General features: G+C 41.6%; 1 protein-coding gene across 1 annotated transcript in view; it reads left to right on the top strand.

Annotated features, from left to right (window-relative positions):
• LOC136657342 (protein mono-ADP-ribosyltransferase PARP12-like) overlaps positions 1-21,071 on the top strand; it is a 34,727-nt gene extending 13,656 nt beyond the window's left edge. The window contains exons 5-12 of the mRNA XM_066634135.1: positions 2,034-2,157; positions 3,760-3,955; positions 5,320-5,440; positions 6,035-6,131; positions 12,503-12,584; positions 14,362-14,492; positions 17,451-17,602; positions 19,482-21,071. Coding sequence (XP_066490232.1) covers positions 2,034-2,157; positions 3,760-3,955; positions 5,320-5,440; positions 6,035-6,131; positions 12,503-12,584; positions 14,362-14,492; positions 17,451-17,602; positions 19,482-19,738 — 1,160 coding nt within the window. The 3' untranslated portion in view covers positions 19,739-21,071. The remainder of the gene's footprint in view (positions 1-2,033; positions 2,158-3,759; positions 3,956-5,319; positions 5,441-6,034; positions 6,132-12,502; positions 12,585-14,361; positions 14,493-17,450; positions 17,603-19,481) is intronic.

Genomic DNA, 21,071 nt, shown 5'->3' with positions numbered 1-21,071 from the left:
GAAACGGATTGGTTAATGTATAAAAATAATTAGATGCATGATTAAAGGATGGGGCCAAACCAAGGGAAAGAGGGGAGCAAACAGAATTGAGACTATTACTTAGATAATTAAATTCGAATGCTAAGAGCTTGTCTTATATCAATGTATATGCTTTTGGAAGAAATGTACTGTTCTTACTCTGCTTTTCCATAGATGGAACAACTGACTGTTAAATTGATCACAAGGACGACTGAGTTACCTGTATGATGTGTTGCAAAGAGTAACTTTTGCATGCATTATATCATAGAATCAAAACAGTTGGAAAGGACCTACAACATCATAGAGCAGTGATTTTCAACCTTTTCCATCTCACGGCACACTGACAAGGCACTAAAATGGTCAAGGCACACCACCAGGTTTTTGACAGTTGACAAGGCACACCATGCTGCCAGTGGGGTCTCACATCTCCCATTGGCCCTATTAATAAATGACCTTCCCCCAAATTCCTGTGGCACACCTGTGGACCACTCGCGGCACACCAGTGTGCCACGGCACAGTGGTTGAAAATGACTGTCATAGAGTCTGAGGCTGTCCACAACTACAGCATCCCTGATAGACTCTCCATTGTAGGCAGTTCTTTAAGTAGAGGCTGGATAGCCATCTATCACCTTTTGTGGCAGACAGTTCCATGCCTAACAGTTTGTGCCATCAGGAAGTTCTTCTTAACTTTTTATCAGAATCTCCTTTGTTTGTCCAATTTCTCCTGGTCCTACCCACCCAAACAACTGAGAACAAATCCTCTTTGCTTGTCCTATGGATATTTACTCAGAAGTAACTCCATTTCAGTAGAACTTACTTCCAAGTAAGCATGTGTAGGATTACAGCCTAAATAAATAAATTTACCTTCAGCTGGTTAAAAATTTTTTTTTTTTTTAAAATGGGCAGCCTAAATAAAGCATGGCATGTAGGGAGAGGTAAGACTGATGCTTAAACAAGCATTTGCCTTGCTGGAATGCCTGCCTGTCACTTCAGTTGTGGGAGGCGGCTAGGCTTGCTCATGGCTGAAGGACTCTTGTAACTTTTGTTGTTGTTTTAAATATTGCCTCTCTACCCTTAGGTTTCAATTTCACACTTACTCATTAACTTTTGGACTTGTTTTGGAGAAAACATACATAGGATTGCACTGCTTGTGGTCTTCCGAGGCTGATCTGAATTTCCCTAAGCATGGTGACTTGTTTTCTGGCATTGCTTTCCCTGACCACTTCATGACTCTTCCCTGCCTGCATCTTCACTGCTCCACTTCCTTTCCTGCTTTCATGCTTCTGATGCTCCCTTCATTTGCTGTACTGTGGCTTTCTTGATTTCAGTTGCTTTCAAAGATACTCTGACCTTTGCTTGGGGTGAGGAAAGATGATGTCAATTCATCATAATGCTTTTCAGTGGAGTGATTTGCACGTTTGCTGCTGGTCATCGAGGCTTGAGAAACCAAATGGTATATGCAAGTGTAAAGTTCCTAAAAATGGAGCTCAAATTGTCTGGTATGCAGTTCTCTTTGACTGCTTGCCCTAAGCAAGGAGCAGTTTCCAAACTTCCTTGGAACAAGGATGTGAATGACAATGATGTGAAAATACATCACACAGTGACATCACACAGTTACAATGATGTGAAAATACATCACATGGTGACATCACACGGTGACATCACCACTATTCACGTCCTGGTTCTGAGGTTTAATGTGAGCCTTTAAACAGCGTTAAGAGGGTCAGGGCAGGTGGGATTGCTTTGCACAGTTAACAGTTTTCATGGGCAGCAGGTGTGCCGGCCATACTGAGCATCCTGCCACTGTCTGGAGGCTTGTACCACATTCTCATTGCTGGGTAGTGGGCAGCCCATGACATTCCAGCAAGTGCCTTGTGATGCCCCTGAAGGTCGCAACACACGGAAGAGCTGCCCTAACCCTTTGCATGTGGTGGTCTTGCTAGCATTGCCTCCTTAAGCATTTCTATTGTAAAGCAGTCCAAGACTCCAACACCAATTTGTTTCACTTTGTCTAGATAAATGTATTCGAGTTCACTTCCATTTGCCATATAGATGGCAAATATCTGATGGTACCCAGTGGAAAGATTTCCCTGATATGGAAAGAATTGAGCAGGCCTACTGTGACCCATGTAATGAGAGGTATGAATGTTTTTTAATATGCTCTTGCTTGATTTGCAATTGTACAGATGCTGGTTCCTCTGTGGTGAAAATTTCTGATGTTTATCAGCAGATATTCTGTTGTTGGATTTCTGCTTTGTTGTTTTGTCTGGTTTTGATGCACTCAGAGTTTTTGGTTTTGGCACTCATGAGTTTTTGGTGAGAGGTGGGATATAAAAGTATAAAGTCCTATTCAGATGACGATCTAGATCAGGGGTGTTAAACATGCAGGCCGTGGGCCAGATCTGGACCCACGGAAGTTATTTATCTGGCCCCTGTGAAGATTGGGTTGGTGTTTGGCTGTAACTAAATATTGCAGTTGTGCCTGTCATCCCTAATTAGTGGTGGCTGTTCATTGCCTGGTCTTGCCACCCCCACCCCCCATACAAGACCTGGTACTGGTGCCCAAGAGATCGCAGGCTTGGGGTTCATTCTGGTGCTGACAGCATCACTGAAGGAGTTATTTCAACAGAGGGTACAGATGATTTTTTCAGGCTACTTTCATACTTTGCTAATAAAAGTGCTGGGGATCCCCTCTTACTTTTGTCTGTTCAGCTTTTAAAGTTTATCATTGAAGTTTAGTTGATTATTGTTTAGTTGTTTATTGTTAAGGTTTGGGAGGTGTTTTAATTAAGAGACGGGGTGCTTTTCCTTTCGTTTCTGGAGCAGTTGGCATTTTGGGGGGGGATGCAGGGCTTTTCTTTTCTCTTCCCAGATTGGGAGGGACTTGTAACTACACTACCCTCTCTCCACCCTGTCTTCATTTACATTTTGGGGTAGAAATACTGCAGGTTGAGGTTTAAAATCTGCTTTAAAGAAAAAAATTTTCTTTAAAGACTACAAAAAGGGAAGCTATTTTTAGAGCCTCTTTTACTAAGGAACATGTTTGCTGCTTGACTATTTACATAGGGTGGGTTCTTTCTTTCTTTCTTTCTAGGAAGAAATAGGGAGGTGGTGTCTGTTGAGAAGAATTCGGTTTTGTTTAAGGAGAAGAGCATTTGGGTTTTTGGGCAGGATTGTTGGCTATTAAGATTTGCTAAGCAGGACTGGTTCTGGTCAGTAGTTGGAGGGGAGACTTGTTCAAAAGTTGCGTTGTTGTTTTTTTTTTAAATAAATGCTTCCGAGCTTTAATTACAAGCTGATAGTTTTACTGGATTGGTGCTTGTCAAACTATCAGCTTGTAATTAAAACACAGCAGCATTTATTTAAAAAAAAATCAGTTTGTCCTGCTGTGAATGACTGCTTTCTTTCATTTTCGTCTGCTCGGTGACTTGTTTGGGGTAGAGTACTTACTTATTTTCTTACGCAAAGTTATATAGTAAGTAAATCCATCTATTATACAGCCATACTGTCAAATGCCCAAAGATACCTTACATGAGTTCAGTAGTTTGCTTATTTTCTTACGTTGCTTAATGGCACCACTTCTGGCCTGTGGCAGGGACCGTGAATCCTCACAGTTTGGGAACCACTGCATTAAGGTGTCACAAGACAACTTTGCTATCAATATTAAGAACAACCTTTCCCAGTGTTTGGATCACTTTAAAGTGAGCTGTTAACCCTCCTTTTCAATATAATTGCCTACAGATTTTCCTATAGCAGTACTGGAAAAAGCTCCAACCATCTAGTCATTGATTTCTGCAAAATGACTTGTGGCTCTGCTGCACTTAGACGTCTCTCCACAGCATCCTCTGTGACCAAGCCCCCTCACTATATTCTTGCAACTGACTGGATCTGGTATTGGAAAGATGAATATGGGGTGTGGAATGAATATGGAAAACAAGTGAGTAACATCTCAACAACCCCTTGTATGTTGTTAAGTGGTATAAATATGTGAGACTGACCTAAGATAGTTTGAAACTTGAGACTAAAAAGCCTGTTTGCATCTCTTTCCCTCCAACTCTGGGTTCAACCCACCGGAATTTTTTTGTTTTTTACATCATCCTCATTGAAATAAATAAGAACTATTTGTGGTCCAGATTTTATTTGTTGATTTAAAACATTTCTACCCTCTGTTTCCAGGGTTGCTAATAAAACACTAAAAAATGAGTTGGCAGTAAATAAAACAACCCAAACAGGAAAATTGCAATAGCAGAGTAAAATCAGGTTTAGTCAAGGGTTAAAAAGACCTTGGAAAATAAAAATGAATCTACTTGGTCCCAAAAAGACTTGTGAGTTGGAGCCAGGAGAACGTTCCTTAGGAGATTTCTCAAAGATGGAGGGCCACAACTGGAAAAGCCTTCTTCCCAGTGGCCATCCTCCTGACCTTTTAAGGCAGATGTGCCTGAAGATAGGCTTCTGCAGGTGATCTTAATATACAGGTTAGTTTCTGTGAGTGAAGGCATCCCTTTAGGTAGCCAGTTCTCATAAAGATAAACACAAATGATTTTGAATTGTGGGACTGTTTAAGATCAGCAAGATATGTTCCCATTAGTACCGTAGCAGCCCCTTTTTTTAAACTAACTACAGTTTCCGAGCAGTCTTCCGAGGCAGCCACACACACAGCACTTTAGAGCTGTTTCTGTAAACCAAAACAGAACCTGTAATCTGTATTGGAGGTAGGGATATAGTTTTGATCTTGTGAATGAACTGTAAACATTACTGGATGTTAATGTTTTTGTTTAATGTTTTCTTTTCATTTTTTTCATTTAAATATTTCATTTTTTAAAAGCTATTTAATTGTAGTGTGTCTGTTTACAATTCACCTGATTTAAAGGGAAATCTGAATTTAATAGTCCTTATCTCTTAAATGAATCGTAAACCGGTACTGAGTATATTCTAAATGGAATATTGTGTTTATTTGTTGTTTGTTATTGTGGGCTTCCTGCTGCACTTGGGGTCATAATAAATCATAATATGCCTTTTTGATCTCACCAGGCTCATTGATGGAAACCCATGTAGGTGATGTACACCTATTTAATGTCTGCTAGCTAGTTGTTCAGTCCTAGCTAGTCCTCAGATTGTGAATATTTTCATGATTTTACCAAATAATGTGGACATTCTTTTTCCACCTCATATGGAAAAACTGTTTTATCCAGTCAATACCATTTCCTGTATCTGTGGTGAATTATCCACTCCTACAACTAGTATATCTTGCAGCTTTAGACCCATGTGGATCACATCTCTTGCTTGATTCTGTGCTGGTAGGATGTTGACCATGCTGCTGCCACAGTACTTAGCTTTGATCTGGAGAAGGCCTATCAGTACGGAGCGACTCCAGTGCTCAAGTTCGCGGCTGCAAAACATGAATATGAGCTTGATTTCAAAGGTTTGTTTTTTTTATAATATTGAATCCCCAGAATCAAATCCCCAGAACAGCACCAGTTTCAAAATGGTTGAAGCAGACCAAGCGATTGGGTCCTCTAGCCAGGTGTCTGTTTTTAGTGGCAGCAGCTCTTCAGGGTTACAGATAGGGAGATCTTCCTATTTTATCATTCACTAACTGAGATGCAAGACTCATGAAGCTTCTAAGGAAGGTAATGTGGCTTCTCTGGGACTTTCTGGCTCTGTGTTTCAGAGCCAGGATGGTGTAGTAATTTGAGAGATGGACTTATGGAAGATCCAGGTTCAAATCCCTGCTCTGCCATGAAGCTTCCTGGGTGATCTTGGAACAGTCACTCTCTCTCAGCCTCCCTTACCTCACAGGGTTGTGGTAAGGGCAAAAGGAGGGGAGGAGCTGTGTACACCACCCTGAGTTCCTTGGAGGAAGGGTGGCATAATAATAATAAACTTGAATAAATATTAGTCAAGCCTCTAAAATATAAGCTGATGCTTTAATGGCTCAGATAGCAGAAGGGGTAATTGACTGAGAAAACTGTGCTGCATCAGCAAGTACTGTTATTTTTCTGGTTTTGTTTTTCAGCCATGAAACAGAAAAACCTGAAATATTTGACTGAACGAGAAGTTCGTAGGCGACCCAAGTTTGTGCCTCAAAAAGATGTAGAGAAAAAGAAAGCCAGGTTGGTAGTGGTTGTGTGTATACAGAGAGTGCCCGAACAGAAAAAGTAGTTTGTAACTCTCTTTAAAAAAATTATAAATTTCAGGTTTTTCCATGCCCTTCCCAGAACTCACATGGATGGCAAAAATCACACTATAGCAAATCAATTTAAAAAACAAAGTCCCTTTGCTCAGTTGATTTAAAAACAGCCTTGCTGACCTTTGTGATGTTAAGATAGAGTCATTAAGGTGACAGTCCTACAATCAGTCTCTCTCCTGGTGCTTAGAAAGGTTTATCTTTCTTTGTGTTCAGGGGGAAGGGAGGGGGTTGCTTGGTGAGAGAATGATTGATGGTCAGTTGGCTGCCTCTCTTAACTATTGTAAAGGACTGTTTTCCTTTAATTTAAAGAGCCCTTCTCATCATGTTGAGATAAAAATCTCTACAACAGTAAGAAAAGCATTTTAAAGGGGTACATTTTTCCTCTTCTCCAGGGATCAGCACATTCCTTCTCATTTGCAGTGGCCATTCCTGTTGAGTCAAATCCGTGTATAAAAAATCTGTGTATAACAAGGTTGGACCTGTAGATGTATGTTAGGTAGAACCAGCATTACAGCACTTTGTAACTCTTAAAGGGTTTGTGGCAAAACTAAAGCAAGAATGGAGCCTTTAATGCTCACTGTTCAAGGTAGCTATGAACTGTGTGAAGCCTCTTGTGTGCTATAGCCATAACAAGCTTGAGTTCAGTAACAAAGCATTGAGAGACTGAAGATTTAGGTACAAGGAACATATTTGTGAGTAAATGTGCATCTGCTTCAAAAATCATTGTCGAGCAACTCCAGTATGGTGCATCTTGGTCACTTGCTGAACCTACCAATACTATTTTAACATTTTAGTGTTCCTGAAGCTTTAGATGCTGTGTCTGGCTTCTCGTAAACCAAGAGTGGGCAGAAAGTAGATTATAACCTACTGATAGGTCACAGAATAGTTTTCATTAAATGGGCAAGGGTTTCCTGTTCCCAGTTGTTTGACAATAGCAGTAACAAGAAGGCTTTCCATCCCTAATCCAGACTGCTAGAATTGCTGATCTCTAGTAATGCAGATCTAGATTCATATTTGTACATTCATGTCTTCCCAGTGTGTGGCTCATGTAGTGCAATAATAATAATATAACAACAACTAGGTATTTATATACCGCCTTTCTGGTCATCGGATTACTCCTCTGACTTTATTCAAGGCGGTTTACATAGGCAGGCATTTCTAAATCCCTCAAGGGGATTTTTACAAACATAGAGGTTCTCTCTTTCAAAAACCAACAACATTTCAGAATGGATCTTCTTGGTTTGGTCTCATTTCTGGCCTCCAGTTCTCCCACACAGGCTGACAAGCAGCTCCATCTCTCACATGGAGGGCAGCCAAGATGCTTCTTGCTCACACCAAGAGCAGGTGGAATCACTCAGCTGGGCCTGTCAGCGGCTTCAAGGTCTCGCCATTCTTAGCTGTTCAGGGAGCTTCCGGTGTCCTTGAACTGGCGACCTTCTGATGTTACCTTCGGGCTAATGGAGGCTCTACCCTCTAGACCAGGCCTCCTGCCCAGACCTCCTGCAATACATAACACAGGCCTACAAAACTGAGGGTCAGAAAAGTTTTTCCCAAACTTTATGGTGGTTTGATATGAATTTGAGGTGCTGATTCAAAAAATGGCATCCGTTTTGCCCTGTCACGTCTAGTTTTGGAGAAATAGTATAACCTCTTTAGTGAATGGTTCAGGCAGCTTCCTCATGAGGAAGCCATGGTGTAGGCATGTCTCTGGCATTAAAACCATCACTGTGAAGTGTGCCCAGAAGCAAAACACATGCCTTTACTGTGAGCTGTGGTTCCTCCCTTCTTTTTTTTTTTTTGGAACCTCCATGGCAGTGCTTTTGAATCAGTGGTATTTGTAAGCACTAGTACTTCTTCACAATATGGCAGGTGTTACTTGGCTCCACTGCCAAGGTGACCTCATGGTGCTGGCCCTATCCCACTGGAAGTTGAGATGCCTGGGGCAGTGTTGCAGCAGTGGGGCCAGATTTGACTGCTAAGCTGTCTGGCCTTCAAAAAAGGCATGGTTTGGTGAAGGAGAGATCAGGAGGCAGCAATAACTGAAGAAACTTCCCTCTTGCTGAAGGACAGCTGCAGGACAGGTTCCCCACTCCTGCACACGGTTACCATCTCAGGTGACAGTGCTGTTTCCCATAACAGTACTTGGAAAAGTAAATGTTTGGAAAACCCCCTCCCCGCCCCAGAAATCTGCTCTTCACAACGACTCCCAGCACTATATAGCCATTGTTAATTCTAGAATGTTCAGGCAGCTTTCATACGAATGGCATCTCGCACCATGAACAGGGCACTCCTCTCTATGGTTGCTCCATTTGGCCCATGGATTTACAAGGCCACTGGAAAACGGTGCTCCTTTTACATAGCATTTACTTTATCCTGCAGATTGATTTGTCTGTCTCTTGGGTTCTCTCAGAACTGTAAAGGTAGAGGGCCTTAACTGTGAAGGTAAGAGGGTCTGTGAATGTAGAGGCCTGGAAGTTAACTACTGGGTCCAGTTTCCCTCCCAGAAGTGATGACAACTGGCCCTCCACTTGCAAGTCTAGAGTCAAAAGGGATGTGTAGGAAGCAGTATCTCTGGCAACAGTTGCCTTTGAGGTGGGAGGTTAAGGTCCAGGCCCACCATTCACATCCTTTGCTTGCTTTGTGAATTAACTTCTAGGAAAATGAGTTACTGAGTGCTATGCAGAAGATTTATGCAGTTGATCATAAGCTGGGGAGGCAGACTGCTTGCACACTTGAGTTATATGCATACGGTGTGTTTAGTTTGATCCTTGTTTGACTTGGGAAATATCCTTAAAATTTTTTTCCCAGGCTACTTTCAGAGAACCGGTTTGGTCAGGGTTAGAGCAGTGGCTTTCTAAGTGGGACATCATGACGCCCCATCCTGAGAGCCCTGGGCAGTTCTCCCTTAACGGGCGGGGAGAAGGGGAAGGTGGAAACGCGATGCCAAACATCGCATCTCTGATTGGGGCACAGGGGCACACCGCCACTCACCACCGCCTGCAGCAGCTTCCCAGAGGTTGGGGAAGCCCGGTGCCAGCTTCAGCCGGGCTCCCCATGCAGCGCAGATCCCACAGAAGGCGATCGCAACCACTTCTGGTTTTGCGATTAAGAAACAGGAAGTGGTCATGATCGCCTTCTGAAGGGTCTGCGCTGCACGGGGAGTCCTGCTGAGGCTGGCGCTGGGCTCCCCAATCCCTGGGAGGCTGCTGCAGGCAGCGGTGAGTGGCAGCGTGCCCCTGCACCCAGATCAGAGGTGCGAAGCTTGGCATTGCGTCTCCGCCTTCCCCCCGCCCCCGCTGCCTGCAGCAAAGACTTAGTGGCTCTCAAACTCTCCCTGAGAGTTTGAAAACCAATGGTTTAGGGGGGGCGGAGCTAACTTTCAGCGAAGTTGCAGTGAACTTTGGGGGTTCCCGAAGAGACTGCGAAATAGATATGTTTTCATGTGCCTAAACAACTAAGGCACGCTTCGGTGCCAGGAAGACAGTACGAAGAGCTGAGAGCTTGAACGGGGGGTCCTTAGAAACAGGCAATTTCAAGGATTTCTCTCTGTTTTGCTCTGTGCTGAAGCATATCTATCCCGGGCGACATCTTTGAGAAGCTCGGAGAGCTGAAAACCCGTCCTCCCACGGCCTAGATACAACAACATTGCAGCGAAAAAAGCTATTAAGAGTGAGTGAACTTGGCTTGTTAAAAAGTTTTACTGAGAACTGTAAGTAAGAAGTCTGGAGGAGGAGGAGATAATTCAAGATTATTCACGCTGGCCATTAGCCACCCAGGGGGGGAATAGGTGAATTGGTATTTCCCCTGCTGGAGTAAGTACAAGATTATATATTTTTTTGATGGTATGTACCGAAGAGAAATAAATAAGTAATCTTCAACGAAGGAAATAAAGTCTACCTTCATTTTCCCAGCAAAAAGGCTTTATTTAAGCCTGGACACTGATGGTTTCGGTTTCTCAGCAAGAGGCTTGAATTTTTTTTTTCTTTTGGTCATTTAAAGGCATACTAACCTAATTTGACTGTGGATTTGATTGACTTTTTTTGGATATAAAAATTTGGAAAGTACCCCTGGATACAAAATTAGAAAGTAGCCCTGCAGGAAGTGGTTTGAGTTGGTGTTGATAAAAATGGCTGTTGAAAATCTAAAAGATGATCATGAAAGTCAGGCCTTGTTGGTGGACTTTCTGATGGATTTTAGACAGAAATGGAGCAACAAGTCAGAGAACTCTCTGAACAAATTGGGCAAATAAGCTCCTCCCTTGTAAACTTGCAGGAACAGATTATAAACAATAGAGAAGAAAAAAGAATGGATCAGATGTCAGGTGAAGTTAAAGAAGTGGAGTATTTTGAAATGGGACACAAGATGGAAGAAGCAATTGTTATAATAACTGGGAATCTTAAGGAAGAAAAAAGAGGAAATGTTCAGAGAGCAAGCTGTCTCAAGAAGAGGAAGAATTTATGGATTGAATTCAAGAATAACAGAATGAAAAAGAAGAAAGAAAAACAGAGGGGGGGACTTAAGAAGAAAAAGAAGAAGTGGAAGAACCAGTAGAAGGACTAAGAGGGAACACAAATAAGATAGAGTACAAAGTAAACAATAAGAAGAAGGGCGAAATGGTTGAATAATAAATAGAATTTTTTTTAAAACATATTAAATTAAAATTGATGTAAATGAAAATTTGAAATATAAATATTGTGGAAATTAAGTGGTATTAAGATAAATATTTTATTAATTAGATTAAACTAAAGTGGATGAAAAGGGAATTTGGAATATAAGTATTGTGAAAATTAAAGTGGTAAATATATGAAATAAATTAGATGTAACTGCAATTTTGGAATATAAGTATTGTGTAAAATATAGTGGTATTAAGACAAATAAAAGGGTTATTTTATTAAAAAAGAAGGTAAATAAAATAAATTATAGATGTCAATTTATTCTGGAGAAAATATTAAACCTGTATTTTGGGTTAATAAATATGTGGTGGATAAGCAAAGTATAATATTATTGTAATTGGAGATATTTGTTTTTAGATGTGATATTAGAAATTAAGAATCAGATAAGAGATTGTATTTTAGAGGTTAGTTTAGTGGTAAGAAGAGTCTATAAGTAAAAATTTGAAGCCTTTTTTGATTGGATAGTTATGGAAAATGATGTATAACATGTTATAAGAGATATTGAAGGAGGTAATACCATGGTAATCGGAGACTTCTTTTTTAGATGTCATATTAGAAATTAAGAATCAGATAAGAAAGATTTTATTTTAGAGACTAGTTTAGTGGTAAGAAGAGTGTCTAAGTAAAAGTTTGAAGTGTTTTTTTTTATGATGGGATAGATAAGGTTAGAGGAAAAATATGGAATGTTAAAGTATTAACCAGTTGGGTTAAAGAATATGATAATTTTTGTATTGATTATTAATTTCGTTTGGATTAATGTTTGTTGTAATCGATGGCCACCACCCTCGTATGTAACCTATGTAGTCCTATCCCTAAGTCTATCCAATTTTCCTTACCTGTATCTGTAATAAATAAATAAAGCATTATATATAAAAAAAATGAAAACCAATGGTTTAGAGCAGGGGTGTCCAAAGTTTTTGGCAGGAGGGCCACATTGTCTCTCTGACACTGTGTCAGGGGCCAGAGAAAAAAAGAATTAATTTACATTTCAAATTTGAATAAATTTACATACGTTTATATAAATGATATATTAAAGATGAACTTATATGAATGAATGAAGGTCTTGCAATTGCTCAAGGCCTATAAAAGGCCTTGCACAAAGCAAGTCTGGCCTTTCCTTTGCTGCCACTACTGCATCACAGATTTGAAACAGCAAGCATTGGAGGGAGCCCTCATCCCACAGCTCGAGTGAGAGGTCAAACAGTTGCCCTTACACTGAGAGCAGTTGCATCGGGCCAGTGTGGGCTCCAACAAATCACCGGAGGGCCAGAGGCTCATTGGAGACTGGGAGCTCCCTGAGGGCCGCATTGAGAGGCCTTGAGGGCCGCAAGTGGCCCCAGGGCCGGGGTTTGGGCACCCCTGGTTTAGAGGGTTAGACAAGGAGCTGGGTAATCCAGGTTCAAATCCCTGCTCAGCCATGAAGCTTCCTGGATGGGCCTCAGCTAGTCATAAGGTGGTTGTGAGACTGTACATTGCCCTGAGTTCCTTGGAAATTGGGTACGAAAATGACACTTGAATGCTTTCACTTGTGTCAGATATAATCAGATATTCAGCAGTTAAGTCTTTTCTTTAACATATGGAAGCAATGATATCAATTGTGTGTTCTTTTCTGATTATAAAGTGGACCTGAGCAATCAAAGGAAGGACCTACATGCATTCCAGCTCACTGGGACCAGTCAGCCTTGCCAGAATTGGGGTATGAGGTAGGATGCTTTGGACTATGTCTGGTTGGTTTGCCCCTATAATGTCACAATACCCAATATGACTCATTCCTTTCTGTTTTAAAGGTAGGTGTGGGTATGTCTTGATCTTTCCCAGGCTCTGGGCAAATGATTCTGAGTTGTTTGGCAGCTGTTGAAAAAGCAATTTCAGTTCTGTTCCCAAATATCAATATTCTTTCCTTCTTCCCTGCCCCCCCCCCGACTCAGATTATGCACTCCACAATTGTTCAGATTTGCTTAATTTTTTTAACATTTCAATATTTCATTCTAAATCCATTTTTTGTGTTTTGGGAAAGAGAGATGGTAGAAATAGATTTTAAAAAAAAATTTCTGCTATTGTTTATTTCCAGCTACTTTGCCTGTAGATCCGGAAGGATGCTCATGGTGACGTACATAAATACCATTTAAAATGCCCAAACCATTAAAACCATCCAATAAAGACATGGAATGCAAATAATCAACCACAAAACCTGTCTTCTAGTGCTTTTATTGCTTTGTTCATTTTATGGCTATGATTTAATCTGTTTTATCCATTGCCAGTGCTTTAACTTTGCATGGAAACTGAGGTGTGAATGTTCATGATACACAGATATCCAGCAGCGGTATATGGAAGTGGAGTTGCTGTCTGGTATGAGTTTGTGTGGCTCCCTTGCTACACTGCTTACACAAGTAGATCGAATGCGTGAGCAGGATTTTTTTTTTGTGCAAGTTGGTAGCTGCCATATTGTCAGAACTGATTTGGAGGCTAATGGAAAGGGAGAAGACATAGTTTAGGTCAGTGGTTCTTAAAGTGGTGGGTCGTGATCCTAAAAGGGTCACTTTCCCCATAAGGTGAGTGACTGTAAATGGGTGCCCTGACGGTGCCACAGTGAACTTGGTGCTGCTGCCACCCAGGTGCATTTATGCATACCTGGGGGGACTGTGCAGCCCCCCCAGAGGTTCCTGGAGGCTCGCAGCCCCCTCCGTGAGCCTCTCCTCTGCACTGTGCAGATGTGGCACTGAACCCTTTTTCCTTTTCTATCAAATATGATGATACCATGCAGGGCACTTCCAAAAGGAGATGAGGAAAAGACCCCATGTCCCTGAATTGTAGTTACTATCTGCCAAGTGCCATAGATGAGCTGCCAGGTCCCTGACATCCGTTTCCTAATTTTTATCTTCAGTCATGAGGTTTCTCAACTTTATTTTTTTCAGGTGAGAGTGCTGAAATTCTGCAGCAAAATTCTCCGAAGAATTTTCTATATGTGAGATTGTCAAAGAGGACAGCTCTATGAGTTTTATTGTCATCAGTTAGGAAGCAATCTTTAATAATTGAGTCAAGACTTAGGCCTGGTTCAGTGCTCACATGAAAGCAATAGTACAGTATGGTTTTGGGCAGTGTCCTTTTGTCTGAGGTACACCCTACCCCCTCCCCCGCATGTGAAAGAGAGGAAGGATATACTTTAGATCCTGGTTTCAAACCAGTCAACTATGTGATGTCTGAAGCCAGCAAATTCAGCTATGTAGAATAGAGGATGAACATGTAGCTCATTCATCCTGTCTTGCCCTGCTCACGAAATATTCTCAAAACAAATATGAGCTTTGTCAGTATGGCCAAGTGTTCATCTCTTCCTCTCCCCCACACTGAATCTTGAGTGATCTGTGATCTATTGAGCTTAATAGTACCTGACAGAATTTTTAATGTTTTTATTTCTAATGATCTCTTGTTACACAGACTGCATTCTGAGGTGCATCTTTCATATTTGTTTTTCACTTGCAGCTGATCACGCTGCCTATCTCTTCCAATGAGTACAGAAAGGTCCAGGTGAACTTTCAGCGCACAATGCCTAAGGCAACAATTGTGAAGATCAAGAGAATCCAGAATCTGAGTCTCTGGCAAGTGTATCAGTGGTATGTGCAAGAGGATTGCTCTGGTGTTGGTTAATTGACGAGTTAAGCTAGACTTGAAGCTGCTCTGAAGACTAGATAGTGGAAAGGCATGTTGCAAATTCATTACATAAGCAATTGGTTTCTCTTACCAAAAAAAGAAAAATCTACCCTGTATAAGTATAAACTATTCATCAAAATATTGTGTGTATCCAGTCCCATTGGGTTTTGCTGTGATTTCTGGATTCTTGTGTAGTGTTGAGGTAAAAGTGCTGGATTCAAACTTGATGAGACATCGAGAGATCTGTGATTGGCTCTCTCATGGTGTTTTTTTAAATTAAAAGCAGTTGCATTCAGAGCTTAGAATTGCAGCAGTGGTCTTTGTGAGGCCTCCCTGTGGGGGGAAGGGAGGACCCTCCCAGCCTTTCTGAGGGGGACCCCCTTGTGGAGGCCTCAGACTAGTTCACCAGAAGAAAGGGGCGGTTGTGTCACCCGGCTCCCCCTCTTTGGGCTGGCAGCGTTTGTCAGGCAGGAGCAGGGGCTGCTGTTAGCAGATCCTCCTGCCTGCTCTTCTAACTCCCAACTGCCTTGTCATCCCTGGCCTCCAGGTTTATGTAGGGCAGACCCTTCCCCTTCGGCCCCTCCCCTTCCCTCACAGGGATGGTTCAAAAAGGGCGTGTCTCTGGGACTGCCCTCCCCTGGGATTACCACAATTCCTCCCCTTCCTCTCTCTGTTTCCCTCCCACCTCCTCTCACCTGGAGCTGCCAGGGTTGTTCCTGAGATGGCTGGGAAGGCTGTTGCCTCTGCTCTGATCTCTGCCTTTGGGGGTTGGGCTGGCCCTGCCCACCTGGGTCCTGTAGCTCTGCAGATGAGGTTGGGAGGTCCAGCTGTGGGCTCCCAATGTCATAGCCAGGTGCTCTGCCCGGCAAGGCAGGCCCCAGCTGGCTGGGCGAGGGAGTGCTCCCCTTCTCCCCCAAGGCAGGGGAGGGGCAACTGCCCAGCAGCCGAATGGCCTGCGTCCTGTCTCCCCCCTCCCTCCTCCAAGGTGGAGGGAGAAGCGGGGAGTTTGGCGCACAGTGTTCCTCTGCTGCACTTTGCCGCCCACATGAGTGCCCAGGCAGCATATGGGAAGGTGGCCCCATGTTCCACCGGCTTCCTCCCTGACCCTCCGACCCAGAAATCTTCTCCCTGGGTAAGTTGGGGACTTGTGGGAGGAGGGGAACCCCGACAGTCTTTAAAAGAAGGAGATCCCATTTTTCCATATCCAAACCTATTCTTGTTTCACTGGGGGAAACATGCAGATACCTGACTCAGCTCCCCCCCCCCCCCGTTCCAGCTTTTAACTTAAAAAGAAAAAAAAATTCCTGCAGGAGTCCCAGTTGTGGGTTTCCCAATGTCTCGATTAGTCTGACCCCTACTTAAGTTACTTCCTTAATTTTATTTACGGTTGGTGTCCGAGTGTGAAAGCAGTTGATTTTGCAGATTTCTTCTTCGGAGGCTGGAAGTAGATGATCAGTGGCCAACATACACAGGCATTTCCACTGCTATTTCACCACCACAGCATGATGTATATGTACATGTGATTAACTTTTCTGCAACTCGACCTGGTTGCTTTTTACCTACAGCCAAGAGTGCAGAAATGCATGGGCTGTTTTTAGTTTTTTATTTCTTTTGAAGTTGTTGAGATAGTAAAGTAGCACAGTTCATTGAGGGAAACAAAGTAACAACAGGGTCTTTTTTTTTTTTAAACACCCCCCCCCCCAGCTTTTGATACCTGCTCTGGGTCACCACTTGTTATACGAGAAAGTGATGTCAACAATCAAGTTTCAAGTTTATTAGGTTGATCAGCACATAAGCCATACACCTATTTATCTAAAATCTTACAACCAGAGTTTAAAACCACATAAAAACATAATTTGGCTATATCCACAACATACTCTTTGCAAAGACTACTTAACAGTAATTTCAATCTTAAAGAGTTCAAAAACATAGAAAATTTATGTGTCCATTTCTTTAAGAATCGATCTCTCCCTGCTGTATATTTTGGGCATCGGAAAAAGATATGCACCCGGGTGTCTAATTCAGCTAAGGGACAAACACAATAATGCTGCTCGGGAGGGATCATGTCATTTTTCAAAGACCCTTCATGTCTTAAAAATCACTGAGAGCAATAGACCTTCTCTCAGTCAGTTTTCATGTATGCCAAAGGCAATTGGCTGCAATTGTATTGTCTTCCAAAGCCATGTCAGAGTAGAGTAGGGTTCCTCTTCGGATAATTGCTTAATCAAATACTTTCCTTTGAAATTGAGAAGAAAAGAATCTTCAGGTACCTGAAAGTCACTCCCCACCTGCATTGTACAAGATTTTAGTTATTTGATCTGGGCATAGAACACTGATGAATTGTGTGAATCCAGTTGGGAGTGAAGGTAGATGTGATAAGAGAGCTTGCCATGAAGATGCTCTCCTAGATTACATAATCCTGAAGATGACTTTGAATGTGTACTATGAGTGTTTTTATTTATTATATTTATAAAACAGCCTTTTAGCTGTAATGGCTCGCAAGGCAGTTGCAAACAAAAAACAAATTAAAATAATTGAAACAAAGTATCAAAATCTAAAAACAATTAGGCAAAAGGTCTAAGCCAGCAGCAACATCAGGGCTATCAAAACAGAGCCTTGGATTAAGCAAGACAGAAGGAAGAATAACCCTCAATCTAACTGTTGAAGACATGGTAAAAAGCATTAGCATTGCTACAACCGTCCTCTTTAAAGGACAGAAGGGACTGAAAATGGGGGGTCACCATAAAAAAAACCCTGCTCCTGAGAACTGCCTAGCTTCCAGACATGATGGTATTTGGTGCCAGATTTCATTTGCATATCTTAATGCCAGCAATGGCAGTGTTTCCTTGTCAGATCCTGTTTTGTTTCTATTCATTATTTTACTTTAGGGAACTGTTTACACCTCTTTCAATTACTTATAGGCAGAAAGATCAAATGAAGAAGGCAAATGGAGGAAAGGATGTGGATGAAAGATTGTTATTTCATGGGACAAACAAAATGCATGTTGATGCTATCTGTCAGCAGAACTTTGACTGGAGGATCTGTGGCGTTCATGGTACAGCATATGGCAAAGGTAATTTCCATCCTGTCACTTTAACTTTGCATTCCATAATAGTTTAGCTGCCTAAAATGTTCCCTTTGCTTTCATTACACTTATTTGATCTGGATGTCATCCTGAAATAAACCAAATCGCTTATTCACAATTTCAAAATAGCAAAGGGGTTGACAACGTGTAAAGCATGTGCAGAATACTTAATAAAATCTGGGGAGTGAATTTTAAATGGAGCCAGATTTCAAATTCAAAATGGGCTCATACCAAATGGCTTGATTGATGAAAATAAGCAGAGAGACTCACGAATGCATGCAGTTGCATATCAGTCCTGATAAAGAATGTAAAGGTAAATTGCAAACTGTCTGACATTGCAGCTGTCTGACATTATAACACAAAAATATAATTCTAGCTTAAGCTATATTAAGAAGCTGATTATTTGGAAGTGCCATTCTTGTAAGGATTTGTGTATCTCCTTTGAAGTGCAGTGTGTGGTTTTGGGGTCTTCTGTTCAAGAAGGATGATAAGACATTTGAAAGGCTTTAGAACAGAACCACAAGATTTATTTCAACAATACTGGAGACGGATCTGATGGGGAGTGCCTGAAGGAAGTGGGTGTGTTGGCTTAAAAGAAGATTAAGCAGAGTGAGGATGTCTTGTCTTGTCTTCAATATTTAGAGGGATGGTAAAAATGAGAGGGCACTTGTACATGCATTGGGGACAGGATAGCAGCAGTGGCTTTAAATTCTAGGAAGGTAGGTGTGGCATTCAGGAAAACTTGTTAAGTGTAAGAATAACTAGAGTGTTGCAATGGAAATTTGTTGGATTGTCTTTCCTGTAGGCATTTTGGAACAAAGTTGAATATTTCTTTTAAAAGGGTGGTGCTTTTATAGCACATGGGCCACCATGACTTGTGGCTAAGGGGGCTCCATATATCTCCTGTTTGTGCTGCCTGCCTAGTATCACAAAAAGAAGGTTGCCAAGAACCTGGCAGACCACAATGCATCATGCGTCACAAATTGTAGAGGCCTGGTCTAGTGTGTCTTGTGTGTGTGTGTTTCAGTTTGAACTAGATGACTTTAGGGTACTGTCTGACTCTTGGGGCCAGCTAGAAATGGCAGCAATAGCAGACTTGAAGATATAGGCTGCAATCCTAACCACACTTTCCTGAGAGTAAGCCTCATTGAACAAAATAGAACTTACTTCTGAGTAGACCTGGTTAGGACTGTGCCCTAAGTTGATCTTTCAGTTCTAGTGGTTGGATGAAAATGTGATCCTAGCACTACTCAACAAAGTAAACATTTGTCTGCTGTCCTTCCTACACCAGCCTACTCAAGATGACTAACAACAAAAATAAAAAAACAAAATCAGCAAAGTAATTCTTGCACCCTGATCCTGTGTGTATTTGCTGCAGAGTAAGTTGCACTGTGACTTCTGGAAGCATTCGTCAATTATAGCCTTAGTGGCAAATTCCTGGGTGTTGAGGGCAGTGTGAGTAGGCAGCTGACTCAAGAGAAAAATAAGAAAATGCCAGTCATCTGGCCTCCTAGGAATGGATTTGATCTGAGCCTGGATATAGCAAGATTTGGATGAAATGCATTGTTTCGATTTAGCAGGATCTCTTTTAGACCACAGAGACTTGTTGCAATTCATGCTTATGTTTGTTTGACTGTTCTGAAATACCGAAGATACCTGCCTATAAGTCAGTCTCACAGATAAGTCAAGGGCAGGTTTTGAACCAAAATCATGGAATTTTCTATGACCCTAGAATAAGTGGGGGTTAAACTTAGGGGGTTGTCACTGATGCATTGCTAATGTTTAGCTCTGTCATATTAAGTTGCGTTCCAAGGAACCTCACAATTTTTCTTTTGTCTGTTTGGTCCCCACCCCTACCCTCTTACAGGAAGTTACTTTGCAAAGGATGCCTCATATTCTCACAACTACACCAAAAGCGATTCTAGCAGCAGGATTGTGTTTCTAGCCCGAGTATTGGTCGGGGAGTTTACCAATGGTCTGTCTACTTATGCCCGTCCTCCTACCAAAGAAAATCAGGCCACTTTTTATGATAGTTGTGTGAATAATGTTCAGAATCCATCAATCTTTGTCATTTTTGAGAAGCACCAGATTTACCCAGAATACATAATTGAATACCAAAGTTAGATGGAATATTTTACCCCTGTATCTTATTGGCTACTTCCCGAAAACTAAATAAAACTCCTTTTTATAGATGCGTTTATATTAGGGCTGCTATCATTAGCTGATTACGTCAATTGAATAAATATATTTAAGTCTTTGGATCAGTAAGAGACCCTTGATTCATAAGCAGCTGATTTTTAAAGTATATATTTTACACTCTTCTGCTCCCCTTTTAATAATATATATAGTTACAAACTTGTGGAGGATCAGTGCCACCTTCTAAGAGGCCTTCTCTCTCTCTCAGAGGAGGAAATGTCTTTTCTGAGATGGTGCTGCTTGCAGTACATGTTGGAGGACATCCTGAAAATAGAGAACAAAGTTCCTCCAGGCGATTTTTATTCATTTGCAGATTCGATTTATTAAAGCTCATGATTAATTGATTAAGCTGCTTTGATTTTTTAAAAATCAGATGATAGCCCCGATACATATGTAATTTTCTTGCTTTTAAAGGCCAGTGTGCATTGCATGCTGCCTTGTTGCAACAGGATTAGTGTCTGTCTTCCTTTAAAACCTCAGGTGCCTAAGGCCACCAGGACAGTGTACAAAAGGGGGGAGGGCAATGACTCCAACACCTTCCCTGCCACAAATATACCTTGAAGCTCAACCTGGGCAGTGCACCTATGCCATTCCTAGTAACATATATTCATTCCTATTAGTGACATACTTTGAATGACTGGCTAGCTCAGTTGTAATTTTAGGGCTCTAGGCAGTACTTGTTTCTCCTTCAGCAAAACAGCTGCTTCTGATGCTATTTCTAGAATGTTCCAACCCTTTATTTTACTGTGGCAGCTTGAAGTTTTTCCTTTCCCTCTGATACAATGAGATGTATTCTGTGTCCTGATAACGAACACATCACATTTTAAAAGGTTTGGATGTTTAAGTTAAATCAGTGTTAGTATTTTAAATTCTCAGTCTCTGCGTGTGTGATTTAGTGGCAGAGAAATGTGTTAAATCTACGTTTGGTTGCTGTGAACATGCCATGCAACTATAGCTTGATGGCTCGGGAGGGTAACTGTTTCTAAAGACTAACTGGTTTGATACTCTTTGTTTGATCTAGTGATCACTACTTCTTCATTTTAAAGCAGCGACTGTATTGTGGTTGATCTTATATTAGAGAGTTCATTAAAATTCTCCTGGAACTCCTGAACTGAAAGCTGTCTTCAGATATAGCTGTAAAACCTTTCAGTTGTATGAGGCTCAAGTGGACACCATCTGGTCTCACCTGTCTTATCCTTTTCTCATTATGTATTTCGGATCCCCTTAAGTGCAAATTAAAGTCCTGAAATTACAAAGGTTA

Source organism: Tiliqua scincoides, chromosome 7, assembly GCF_035046505.1.
Source record: "Tiliqua scincoides isolate rTilSci1 chromosome 7, rTilSci1.hap2, whole genome shotgun sequence".
Classification (NCBI taxonomy): domain Eukaryota; kingdom Metazoa; phylum Chordata; class Lepidosauria; order Squamata; family Scincidae; genus Tiliqua; species Tiliqua scincoides.
Note: the sequence above shows the minus strand (reverse complement) of the source record. Positions and strands in the feature narration are given on the sequence as shown.